This window comes from Papaver somniferum, chromosome 2 (assembly GCF_003573695.1).
Source record: "Papaver somniferum cultivar HN1 chromosome 2, ASM357369v1, whole genome shotgun sequence".
Lineage (NCBI taxonomy): Eukaryota > Viridiplantae > Streptophyta > Magnoliopsida > Ranunculales > Papaveraceae > Papaver > Papaver somniferum.
The window spans coordinates 44,206,477-44,220,565 of NC_039359.1; the positions used below are offsets into that span (position 1 = coordinate 44,206,477).

Here is a 14,089-nt window from a genome sequence, read left to right on the forward strand (position 1 = left end):
ATATTCTTAATTGTTGTTATACAGAAACATAGTATTATTATCTTCTCTCCAAATATCAATTGTATCTCAACTCTGAAGTAATACCATGGTGATATGTTTCTCCCCCTTAATCAATACTTACATCTTTAATTTAATAGGTAAGCCTATTGTTTAAATGATTCACTCCCCCTAACATAATGATCCATAAACCATATGTGTGTAGTATGAAAGTACTAAAGAATTCTACCCCTTTTTGTCAATAAAATTAACAATGGTACGAAAATCGCGGTATCCTAGGAGATGGAGATACTACATAATAACATAGTTAAAATCCAGCTCCTCATATCAACTTATTTAGATGAGATCACATAGTAATAAATGCTTAACGCTCATCCTAGGAGATTAAAAAGATACAAGCATCCATGTTTGAACCACATATATATGAAATGGGCCTAATAGGACCTTCAGCCCATTAACCTAAAACAAAAACATTTAGTTGGGTCATGGGTTGAAGCCTAAATCCATTAAGGGTTACAACCTATATGTTGGCCTTTATTAAAGGTGACTAAGTTCATTGATTCCTAAAAAGTGGATGAATTTGTTGATGGTAAGACCAGGCATTATTTCAAACCAAAAAGTTAGAATTGATCTAGATGTGTATTTAGTCTAAGTACATTAATTAATCTGGTCATCCTGAAAGGAGGGAATGAATATAGATTATTTATTGGACCAAGTACATTTTTAATTTCTAGATACATATTTCTGATTTTATATAAAGATGAACCTGGAGAGCATTTGGTCTAGGTACATCATCAAAATGAATGCAGACAGGTAATTGACTGGATGTGTACACTCTACAACCAATAAATAAAGGAGGAATTTCAACTAGAAAGGTACATATTTTCTAATATTTTTCTCTCCACAAATACCTGCTTAGAGCTCTTACTCATTGAGGCATCGGAGTATCCTTGCAGGTACCCCCTTTTATTAATTCATCAAGAATATTTAGAAAGTCAAGATCATTGGAGAGCTGATCTGGATTCACTTCATCATCAAGAACGTATCAGGAGAAAAATTGTGAGTCATCTAAAAGTCTACAATTCATTCATCAGGTATAAATCTTGACTCATCTATCTGTTAAGATTATATCTTTCAATACAAATCTCAAGGAGTGTTGTAGGAACATAATTGCTACAACAATCCCCTTTATAATTCCACAGCTACACTCCCCACAAAGATATAGTAATTAAGAACAAGTTCATTTAAGAACTCTCCCCCATAAAATGTCATTCTCGAGAGAACAACATGAGTAACCTTACTTTCGTGAAAAAGAAAGATTTTGGACATTAACAAATCACAAGGATTTGTATCCATAGCGTCGACATAAATTGATCTCAAGGCCAATTACGAACAACGAGACAATTTCACTTGATTTTACTCAACATAAGAGAATCTTATGGAGTTTTTCAAGCAGCAAAACACAAAAGTGTGATCACAAACAGATCAATACATAGAGAAAAATATCAAAGAGTTTCTTCTATTTTCCGTTTATAAAAACATAATAGATTTAACTTATGAGCATATATGAAATATTAGTAAAAGCACAAATATTTCATAAGAATTTTGCAATAATTAAACCAATAATGATTACATACTGCAAGTTCATCTTCCAACAACTCTAGAATCTAAATAAATAAATCTAACATGCAAGATGAAAAACGTTGGAAATAGCTATGTCTAATCACAATCTTTGCTATACCAAACTGTTGATGGTGGATTTTTGACGAAGGTCATATCGTAAAATCACATCGGAAATTATGTATCTCTGATCGGTATAAGAATCATAAGAAATTTGTATCTTCACAGAGGGTGAATCGTAGTTCTGTAATATCATGACAGTAATAATATATGACGACAATATTAGGGTTTCTAAGGCAAAACTTTTAATATTTCATGATTAAAGCTGAAAGACTCAGTACATTTGTTGAATTCGGAATTCATCTCTGGTGTCTGAATTAAAGAGAAGAGTCGAGGGGACTACCTCGACAAAAGAAAGGAGTATTACGACAAAAAAATGGAATGTTTTTGCCTTCAAATAAGAGAAAATTTCCATGAACGTTGTTTCTGGAAGTAGTCTCGCATGTAACTCATTATGGATGCAATCTTACAATGCTAGATAAGATAATGACATATATGTATCGACAAGTATGAAAATGGTTTTCATCAACAGTATGGTGACATGAACATCAATCATCGACCTCAATTGCAGCACAATTAGCGTATTCAATTCGCACATGTTCTCTTAGCCTAGCTTCGCAAATATCAGCAATATCAAGTTGCATACTCACACCAAATCAGTGGAAAACATCTTTATTATGTCTCTACTCCAATTCCAGCGTTAGTTTCTCTTGCACTAGTTTAAAACAATTGGACCTACACATCGTTGCGAGTTTTACTCACGATAGTCGAACAGCTGGGGGCGTCTGGGGAAGACCGTACCTGATAGATAAGCTAGTAGGAGGGAAGTTATATTGAGTGAAGAGCAGAAAAATAGAGCCAAAATCTTGGAACTTCAGCAACTCGGAAACAATTCAATATTGACTATGAGATGCATATTTTCAATGTTGAATCTATTCACGCCTCATAAGGTAATAAGCCTAAACGATTTCTCAATTTGTTTACAGTAATCGTATTTTCTAGTCCTACAACAAATGCATAATTCACATACAAATGCACAATTCATAAACTAATGCATGACACACACACATCGATACTATCCAGAGTCGTTTAGCAATAATACTCGCATAGCTAAGATTGGACACAAACTTCGGGCATACTAGCCCGAGTAGTTAAACAATAACTCTCGCATAGCTAGCACCAATCCTAACTTGTATTTGATTAGAGGAATAATTTCAAAAAAAATATTCCTTGCATGGTCTTAGTCAACACCTGCGTAAATTTGCGAGCAAGCTAAACCGGCTTAACGATGGCTCAATAATAGCAAGGACCTTGTTCCATGGGAAATGGAACCCATCTCAGGGCAGTGAGAACCAAACCAAATTGACTTTGATTGGAGGAAAATCCTTGCACGGTCTTAGTCAATACTTGCGCAAATTTGCGAGCAAGCTAAACCTAAACCGGTTCAGTGCAGGCTCAAGAATAGCAGGGACCTTGTTCCATGGGCAACGGAACCCCATTCTCAGGGTAATGGAGTTCATTATACAATTAAAAAAATTATTTTATAAAGAAGTTTTGTTGGTTCAGAAGCTAGAGATACAAACAAAATAATTATAATGAATATAAAATTGCATATAAGATTTACCAGAGGTGGAACGAACAAAAATCATTTTGCGAGGAAGCTTTTATGGAGCGAAGTAGAAAAAAATACATAGGAAAGCATTGTTGGAGAAGGGGTTACCAAAAAAAAAAACTACATAATACGAAGATCTTAAAGGAATGAGTCTCATATTTTACTCCTGCTCCCCTCATTATGTTTGAGATATCATGAAGCATTACTCGAAGAACATCACTTATCAAGCTTTCAATGCATGCGTAGTTGTGATATTTTACAAGCATCCATGTTTGGACCACATATATATATGAAACGGGCCTAATAGAACCTTCAGCCCATTAACCTAAAACAAAAACATTTAACTGGGTCATGGGTTGAAGCCTAAATCCATTAAGAGTTAAAAACCTATTTATTGGCCTTTATTAAAGGTGACTAAATTCACTGAATCCTAAAAATTGGATTAATTAGTTGATGGCAAGACCAGGCATTAATCAAACCAAAAAGTTAGAATCTAGATATGTATTTAGTATAAATACATTAATTAATCTGGTCATTCTGAAAGGAGGGAATGAATATAGATTATTTATTGGACCAAGTACATTTTTAATTTCTAGATACATAATTCTGATTTTAAATAAAAATGAACCTAGAGAGCATTTGGTCTAGGTACATCATCAAAATCAATGCATACAAGTAATTGACTGGATGCATACCCTCTACAACCTATAAATAGAGGAGGAATTTCAACTAGAAAGGTACATATTTTCTAATTTTTTTCTCTCCACAAAAACCTGATTAGAGCTCTTACTCATTGAGGCATCAGAGTGTCCTTGCAGGTACACCCCTCTTTAATCAGTCATCAAGAATATTTAAAAAGCCAAGATCATTGGAGAGCTGAGCCGGAAACACTTCATCATCAAGAACGTATCACGAGGAAAATTGTGAGTCGTTAAAAGTCTACAATTCATTCATCAGGTATAAATCTTGACTCATCCAACAGTTAAGATTACATCTTTCAATACAAATATCGAGGAGTGTTGTAGAAACATATTTGCTACAAAAATCCACTTTATAATTCCACAACCACACTCCCCACAAAGATATATCAATTAAGTACAAGTTCATTTAAGAACTCTCCCCCATAAAATGTCATTCTCGAGAGAACAACATGAGTGACCTTACTTTCGTGAAAAAAAGGATTTTGGACATTTCAATATCACAAGGATTTGTATCCATAGTATTGACATTAACTGATCTCAAGGCCAGTTATGAACAACGAGACAATTTTCTCGATTTTACTCAACATAAGAGAATCTTACAGAGTTTGTCAAGCAGCAAAACAAAGAAGTGTGATCACAAACAGATCAATACAGAGAGAAAAATGTCAAAGAGTTTGTTGTATTTTCTGTTTATGAACACATAATAGATTTAACTTCTGAGCATATATGAAATATTAGTAAAAGCACAAATATTTCATAAGAATTTTGCAATAATTAAACCAATAATGATTACATACTTCAAGTTCATCTTCCAACAACTATAGAATTTAAATAAATAAATCTAAAAACATGCAAGATGAAAAACGTTGGAAATAGCTATGTATAATCACAATCTTTGCTAATACCAAACTGTTGATGGTGGATTTTTGACGAAGGTCATATTCGTAAAATCACATCGAAAATTATGTATCTCTGATCGGTATCGGAATTATAAGAAATTTGTATCTTCACAGAGGGTGAATCGTAGTTCTGTAATATCATGACAGTAATAATATTTGACGGCAATATTAGGGTTTCTAAGGCAAAACTTTTAATATTTTATGATTAAATATGAAAGACTCAACACATTTGTTGAATTCGGAATTCATCTCTGGTGTCTGAATTAACCCAGAATCATATATGATGTTGATCGCGTCATATTTGAAATGCTCCTAGTCATATTTCATGCTAGTATAAAGCCACGAATTAATTAAATCGAGTCACCAGTCTTCCTGGATATTAATTCATTAAATCCAGTCGTCGGTCTTCCTGGATACCAATTGAATCTGGCCGTCAGTCTTCCTGAATATCAGTTAACTAAACTCAGTCAGCAGTCTTCCTGAATATCAATCAAATCTAGTCGTGCAATTCCTAGATAAAACACATTAATTAAACCCTAATATTTACTTACTCCGATCCATGGCTCTTTCCAGCTGAATTCCATGGAATAATAATAAATATTTACCTTTCGGGGATTTGGGACACCCGAGTAATCCCCGAGCAAGAGGCGCGGGTGTATTTAGTAACGATGCTCAAAGGAGAATCCATGGAAGAACTAGGATTGGAAGTCTAATCAAAGAAGGAAACGGAAGAGAGATAAATAATAAAAAATAAAAAAAACCGTGTGGATGGGCCCACCGACCGGTTAGTCATGCCGCCGGCTTGTTCAGTCCCTTTCTCCCTTTTCTTAATATTTTATTATTAAAACTCTTGTTTTGTTATTATTTTAGTGTTTCCTCTTTCAAGGATTCCTCTTTTAATCAAAACTCACGAAACTTCCATATTTTTCCATGAACCATGTGGTTAGGAAAGCAAGTGGTCCCACAACCATCATGACTTGTATTTCTACCATCATGAGAAATAATGATATGAAGATGAAATAATGCTCGATGGACCACCAGAAAATACTAAGATTCTCAGGATTGGTCCGCGGAGAGCATGGCCACACGGGCATACCACCATGGCCGTCATGGTAGGCCATTTGGCTTGCAGAAGACGGTCCCACCTCTTTTGATGATTTCGACCTAATTAATCATCTAGAGTCCATATTTGGTTCAAACTTCTTCCTGCAACTGGGAATGATCATCCACACACCATTATATGGTCCCACGACCATCAAGGGCCGTTTCCATGCCCCTTGGTCGGTCCCTCTCTTTCCATGATTAGGTTCTACTACATATTGCTCAGTCAAGCACAATTTGAATAACGATTAAACAACGATTAATCATCATTTCACCAATTGCTCTGCAAATGAGTTTGGTCAATGCTTAGTCTAGCATCCAGATACTACGTGGTCAGTCCATCACTCACATGCGAGGTCCCTCTTTCGTCCATTGGTCGATTCTCAGTTGATCATAATTAGGGTTTTGAACTGAATGCTCTGTCTAGCATAATTCTGAACATGTTCAAACACCAATATTTTAATATTGATCCAGCAGTCAATATTTTTAATTAACTAATTAATTAATATTCAGTTAATATTTTTAAATATTTTTATTTGGTCTTGCTGCCAATTATTCATAGATCTAGCAGTATTTGCTCAGACTAGAAATACTTGCTCTGATCATCGGTGTTACATCCGTCAAGTACCCTAATCGCTTAAGCTAGCAATGGGTCACGAACAACAAGGTTCAGAACCGCCATTTCTGGAAATATTGATTCAACTATCAATATTTAGTTGGTCATAGCAATATTCCTCATATTGATTCAGCTATCAATATTCGAGTTGCAGTATTTCTCATATTGATTCAGCTATCAATATTTGAGAATTTAATACTGATCCGGCTATCAGTATTTTATTGGTTCATCAACCAACATTTTGTTCAACTGTCAACCATCATTTTAATATTATAATATCTCCTCATCATTCGTCTTACTCATGACACATAGATCAAGAAAGGTCTTTTATGGTCATTCAACAATGATTATTTTTATAATTGCTCAGTGCACCAACATAATGGTGTGAGAGCGATCCAACAATCTCATAAAACCATCACTAAGTCATTCGACTACCATTACTGCTTCAACTAGCATAATGATATGACACGATCATCAGTGACCTAATTCAACATCCATGGTCTGCAGAGCATGTTGATATTTTAGCATTTCATGCTTCATCCATCATAATCTTGAAATTCGTTGGTTCAGTTCATAAAACTCATAGTCTTAGGTCAAAGATTGACCAATCACACATGAGACATCAATTCACGTCACATGGGGGATATAACTAGGGTTTTGGTATGGAGGCCTACAACACGTGCGATGTGAGGTACATCCACGATGAGAGTTGTGGTAAGTCGTGCTGGCAGTTAAAGGAGAAAATGGAAAGTGGATGGTCGATCAACCAAGTCGTACATGCAACGTGGAAGTGGTTTCAACACGATCTCCCACTTCTCCATCTTTCCACTTCCTTCAATTGTCACCACTTACAGGAGATTGATGTGATGCTATAAATAGGTTTTTGAACCTATGATCTGACAACAACAAATAAGACTAACAAGATTCATAAGTAAACCTACGAATAGTCAAGTTATCAAACACTTTAGAAGATTTCTCTCGTCTACACAAAGATTTATCTTCATAGCAGTTCAACACATCACATCACCAACAGATCAATCTCCATTGATCTCCACATAATCTCATCTTCCCTCACTACAGACCGACCCTTCTCCTTCTCGTATGACTGAATTGAACCTATAACGACCATTGTCTTGGTTTAGGCCAGGGTCCTACAGATTAGTCTCTCGAACTCAAAGTACTCCCGTGCAGTACATTTGTTTAAAGGTTCAGACGATTCGTTACTTCGAGCACCTGCTTCAGCGAGCACTTTCCTCCTCCATCACTTTTTTACCGGAAAATCCCGCAGGTCGTTTTTACCCGCAAACACAAACCATAGTTATCCTTATTTAGAATAAAATTCTCAAAAGAAGCTTCCTAGATAAAGCAAACAGTTTCCGGAGAATTTGAGAATAATCCTACTCATGTGTATAGTTGAACTTCGTATGGTTTGACACATTTAGCCATTTAATTAAAGGATAACATCATTCAAAGCTAAAATATCATCAACGTTATTACAAGCATAAAAATTCAATATAAAAAGTTCAACAGAAAAAAAAAACAGTCATAACATATGAAAATAAGATAGATAAACTAGTTATGCCTGATTGCGATAAAAATCCTCAACAATTTCACATAATGGTTCTGCCAAGTCTGAATGAACTTCCAAGGCATAATCCAGTTGCTCCTGCATGCAGTCAGACCTTTGTTGAAGAAGAGCAACTTCAGGGTTTCGAGTTGGATTTTCACTCATCTTTTCGATGATGTCCATGGTCAAGGCTTTTGGACCTCCAATGCTGGTTCCAAAAGGATGAATGTTGTATGACTGCAAATCCTTGAAATGAGGCAAGGAAATCCTGGAGTCTTCTTAGGAATCTGTATTATACTTATATTCTGACAAATACTAAGACCACAAAAATCGATATCACTCCCTTGTGCAATGTAGTATACCAATTCAGCAAGTGATCTGGTCCACCACAGCTTGTCAATTATGCTATGCATCAAGTTTGCCACTACCAATTTTCCAGCAGTCTTTAGGAATAACTCAGCATCATGGACATCGATCTTTCCATCCTGCAAGGTGCAGTTTTTGCAAGTAGAAGATTAGCCAGATCATTCGGGTAGGTCTCAAGTTTTCTTGTACCAGTCGGGTCAAATTCAAGAGATCGGCAATAATTTTTCGATCCACAACAAGAATCTTATTGTTGACTAAGGTCTTGAAGGTATAGTTAACCATATCAAGATCATGCACATTTGCATAAAATTGGCTGTCATTTATAGGTGTGCGGTTCCCATATGCATAATTTTGCCCCATTCATGAGGATTAAAAAACCCTGGAAGATGTTATACCCTAAATTTTGATGCATCATATATTCTTTCCATAATGGGAGTTTTGGTGGTATATTTCTTATAGAGGTCACGAGCCACCTCGTTGATGAACTCGGTTTGCATGCTTGGATCAAAATAAGTTTCATCACGATTTTGAGAACTTGAAATTTCACCACGATAGGTTCACTTCCTAGGCATCTTTCAATTGACAAAATTCTTAAACAAAAAGTGAAGAACTTACCGGGTACGTACAATGTCGTTAATGGTGCTGCTCCGGAACGGTGACGGAATGAGATAAAAAAGACGACCCCTTGATCAATGAGAGTTCATGAATTTAAAGATACCAAAATCACTTAAGATGATTGAGAAATGAATTTTGGGATACTGATGGGTTGCGAACCATTTGGTTCTTCTCAGAGTTCTCGAACTGTCGACAGGTTAAAGGAGAATACAAGAGAGTTATTTCTCTTTTAAAGTGCAGAGACCCAAACCGACTAGTTCTGGTACTGGACCCAACTTGTTCAGGTTCGTGTCCTCATTCACCTCACTGAACCGCACATGTGTGGTCAAGGGATAAAAAGTTTAGCTAATTCTTCAAGCAATTATTTTTAGCTCAATATAAATTAATCCGATGGATATTTAGAGCAAAAAAAACAAATGACTTCCTCTACATGAGACCTCGTCAAAGGTTTTCTCTTGAAGACACAATATAAATTATTTTATGGAGCGAAGCTCAACATGCAAATAATTTCTAAACATTTTTAGGTGAAATCTAAGAGCACAAATAGTTCGATCAGATTTGACTGCTTGACTCCAAGAGAGAACTTCCTTCTAGTAGCTTTTACATCCATATGGGTTATGAAATACCCAAGAGTCTGATTTTAAAAGAGCCTTGCAAGACTTTATAAAGACATTGAAAATAAAAATTTTATGTCTTGTTTTGCATTCTTTTATTAACAGTGCCTGGAGACTACTTTTAGCACTACGTAAGGAACTCTCTTGGCATAGAGAGACATCTTAACGTTTTTACTAAAAATCAAAAAATTGTTATCTTGACAAGATGTTTCAGGGTTTGACCAATGAAATGAGTCATGTTCCAAAAAGGTTTTCTCGGTTGGATGAGTCTCATGCTTCTTTTGTATTACACTATTTGTGCTACAAAATAAGGGAAAAATGCACACACTTATCAACGCATTAATGTCAACCTCAACATGAACATTATTCATCATAACATGATTTAGTCTATCGAAAGAATATTTTTATTTCTGGAGAAATATCTCAACATCAAAAGAAAGTTTCTCAATATTATTTTCAACCTTTGAAAGTGATTCATGGGATTCTAACCCTGGTGGAGGTTTAGACAGAATTTCTTCTACGGATTTAATTAAATCAGTCATGAAGGAAAATTTCGAGTCTCCTGGATCTGGTGGTACGTTTACTGAGATTTCGTCTCTGTCCATATAATCAAACTGCTTCAAACAAAGACTTATTAGGTCTTAACGTGTTTGCCTGCTCTGATACCAACTGAAAACGTCGAGGTTACCAAAATACACCACCAACTTTTTCTTAGGAAATATGTATGGACAAACTCAACACAACTCTGAGAGTAAAAACTCAATCAAGGAAAGTGCCTAGAGTTATATCTCCCTCCCTGTCTCATGTTGTTAGAACGTTTACAGAATTAAATACGTGAACCTAACTACAAAGAGAGTTCTTGGACGGTACCAAAGACCAATGTACAAGGGTCAATCAAGTCTTATCTAACTAACAAGGTTGGACCTAGCTATTGTGATTGATCAATGCGTAACCTGTGATATTTTAATTATAAAGATAAACAATATAATATGGAAAAGAAATAACACAGACACCAGAAATTTTGTTAACGAAGAAACCCTGGGACCCAGTCCAGATTGAACGCCAAACTTTATTAAGCCGCTACATATACTATCCTACTACCAATTAAATTTGTTCTGGAATGTAGTTGAGCCCGAATTCAGTCTCCCACTGATTCAGGTACAATCGCGCTCTTTATACGCCTCTTGAGTCCCAGTAGGACTCCGCGGAATTGATTTCTTTAGACGGTCTCACACCAACTAAGAGTTGCTTCAAATCAATTGAAGACTTTAAACCAAGCTTGCCTCCCACAGATTAAGCATATGATTGATTTCCTAATTTACCATCTAAAGGGATGATCAGATCAAACGATAGATCCAGGTGATGGAAATCGATAGAAATTTAGACAAAAGTCTGGCTATCCTCAGAATCTGGACCTATGCAACCCGAAGTGCATCCTAGATTATTATTCACCTACAAGTATAAAACTTGCGGAATTAACAAAGTATGATACGAAGAGACTTTGTTGATTACTATCTATCTTGATTGATGGAGCAAGGCTCTACAAAAAATAAAGATCAGAATACTCAAGTTATCAAGATAAAAGATATCTGGACCTGGTTTCACGAATCCCAATGAATTCATTGTAGTCGCTAAACCTAAAATGGTTTCTGGATGATAGACACATTTCTGTATCTGATTTGTCCTCGATGTCTGTATTGTTAGAACTCCATTTTGTGTACTAATATTGTGTTTTTCTGTATTTTTAGGTATTTTTGGAAATAAACATTTTTGGAAAAATCAGCTCGAAAAATTGTCTAAAGTACCCGGAGCGTGTATGATGTTGTTGGGAGTGTACAGAGAACATGAAGACGCGTGTAGGAGCTGTAAAAGGAAATTATTCCCGTGACAGGAAGAAGAGAATAAACGGAGTTAATGAAGATTATATGGAGTTATTACAGCGGTCTTTAGGCCCTGTATAGTATATAAAGAGTGTTCGGTGGTCATAGAACGGGGTGACAGAGAGTTTGGGAGATTACAGAGCATCACAGAGTCGAGAAAATCAAGTTGCAGAAATCACCATTTCTGTTGCTGTGAAGAACACGAAGAACAAAAGACCCACGGAGACAGTCGTTTATCAACAGTGACAACGACAGAGGGGTGAGGGTCGTATGCTACAGCATCAGTGACAGTTTACATATATCGTTCTCTGTAACAGTTCGGTTTGTAACACTTATAACTGTTACAAACCCGGTTTTTAATAGTTTTTCTCCATTTCATCTTTGTAAACACCCTTTGAGAAATAAAAATGAATTTTGAGTGTGTTTCCAACATGATGATGAGCTAATTCTCCCACAACCAAGACAATGAGGAAGCTATTCACACATGAATAATTGGTAACTATTTTATTCTCTCTAATTTATAATTTATAATTCACTCAATCACTGCTTTGTAGATTTTTAAATTGTTTGCATGATTTTCTTAATTACTTGTGATTCAATTTGATAGGTTATACTTTGTTTAGATAATCTATGCTTAGGGAATACAATTAATGTTTGAGAATATGCCTGATTATTTGTGAATTAAGAAATAATGGACTTAGAAGATAATTAGAGTTTTGGATTATTTACCATAAATTATTCATGTGTGATAATGGAATCAGTGTCTTGGTTATTTTTAATATCCTGAAATCAATTTTGCAATAAGTTTTATATTTTCAAGTTTTATAAGTCTAAAATCTTTTGATTTCACAAGTCTCAACGAACCTATTACTACTACAACATCATTGAAAAATCACATCAGATAGGACGGCTCTAGATACAACTAGGATACACTAAAAAGTAGTCAGGATCCAAGGATCCCAGTTTCCAAGAGTTCCCCTTATATAGATTTCAAAGCCTAGGTTGCTTTAGGTTTAATATAAGATAAATTTGGAACCAAACAGACAATATTCACCGTTAGATGAAAGCTTTAAATCTTATTCACGTATACAAGATATAAACTATGGGTAAACCGTAACCGAACAGTGTATAAAGACTATGTTCAACATGATTAGCCAAAACTAGCCGATTTGAACTTAAAATCTTAACACTCATTTTCATGTTCACAAGACACTAATATTGAGTCACAATCATGTGATCAAATGAGTCTAGTGTTAATTAGAGAAATGATGAAATGCAAATATTTCGAGGAAATAATTTAATCTCAATTGAATCATAATCGATATGGTTTGTAAACGTACAAGTTGAACCGTTCGTGAATCAGCTGAGTCACAGTACGTGGACCGGTTTGGAAACTGATATGCAATGACCGAGTTCTGGTGTCAACAGAACTTCTCAGTTCATAAACCGGTTTGCACACTTATGGAATTACCGAGTTCCGGAATCTACAGAACTTTTCAGTTCACGTACCGGTTTGCAAAATTTGAACTCAAAGTTCCGGAGTCTACAGAACGTTTTAGTTCACGTACCGGTTTGCAAATGTTAGAGCAGTGCTTGGTTGAACCCACCAAGCGTTGGTATGTCAAGGTCTAGTTGGAAATTCCATTATATGCATCTGAGAAGGTCTAGTTGCAAATTTTATCACTTCACCCTTTGGCAGATGAACTCCTTTCTTGGCAAAGAAATCTGCAGAGAAGTTTACTTCTCTGTAGACATGGTTGAAGTGAATAGATTTGATTTTCCTGCATATATATTTCCATCTATTCCAAACATACCAAGGAAAATTGTTCCTCATGAATGCTCTGATGGCAGTTGTAGAATCTGGATTAATAATTACTTCTTCTTTAGAATTTTGGACAGCCCATTCCAATGCACATATAATCCCCATGATTTCTGCAATAAAATTAGTTGATATGCCCAGACCACCACTCTCAGCTGCAATGAAATTACTAGCATAATCTCTAGCAATAAACCCATAACCTGCACAACCTGGATTCCCTCTTGATGCTCCATCACAGCAAAATATCTTATCCAAATCAGGGAGGGAGAAGGAACATTCAATAGCTTTTATAGTTTTTACCTTTCTACAGCCAATGCCAAAGTGTTTAAGGATTTGAAGATCATATGAAGTATTATTCATGAAACCTTTAAGCCTCACTTCACAGTCTTTCACCATCTGAGTTATTCTTCTTATTGCTCTGGAAATGTCAGGATGAATATTCTAAAAGAAAACCTTATTTCTAACAAACCAGATGTCAACCATGATACCATAGGCAGCAATGCACCATAATTCCTGTATAACTGGGCTTTTACTTTTGCATATATTCACTACATCTTCAAATGATTTAGGATGTTTAAAAGCAAACACATCACCAATCCATTTCCATAGTATTTGCCCATAA

At 35.5% G+C, this 14,089-nt stretch overlaps 1 protein-coding gene across 1 annotated transcript; it reads right to left on the bottom strand.

The window, feature by feature from the left end:
- Positions 1–13,269: 13,269 nt before the first annotated feature.
- LOC113350904 (uncharacterized protein Mb2253c-like) lies at positions 13,270–13,863 on the bottom strand. Its single transcript, XM_026595007.1, has one exon. It carries the CDS (start codon positions 13,861–13,863, stop codon positions 13,270–13,272), a length of 594 nt encoding a protein of 197 aa, XP_026450792.1.
- Positions 13,864–14,089: the final 226 nt, after the last annotated feature.

Excerpts from the sequence above, each read along its gene's own strand:
- LOC113350904 (XM_026595007.1), bottom strand. The coding sequence starts at position 13,863 with ATGGTGAAAGACTGTGAAGTGAGGCTTAAAGGTTTCATGAATAATACT.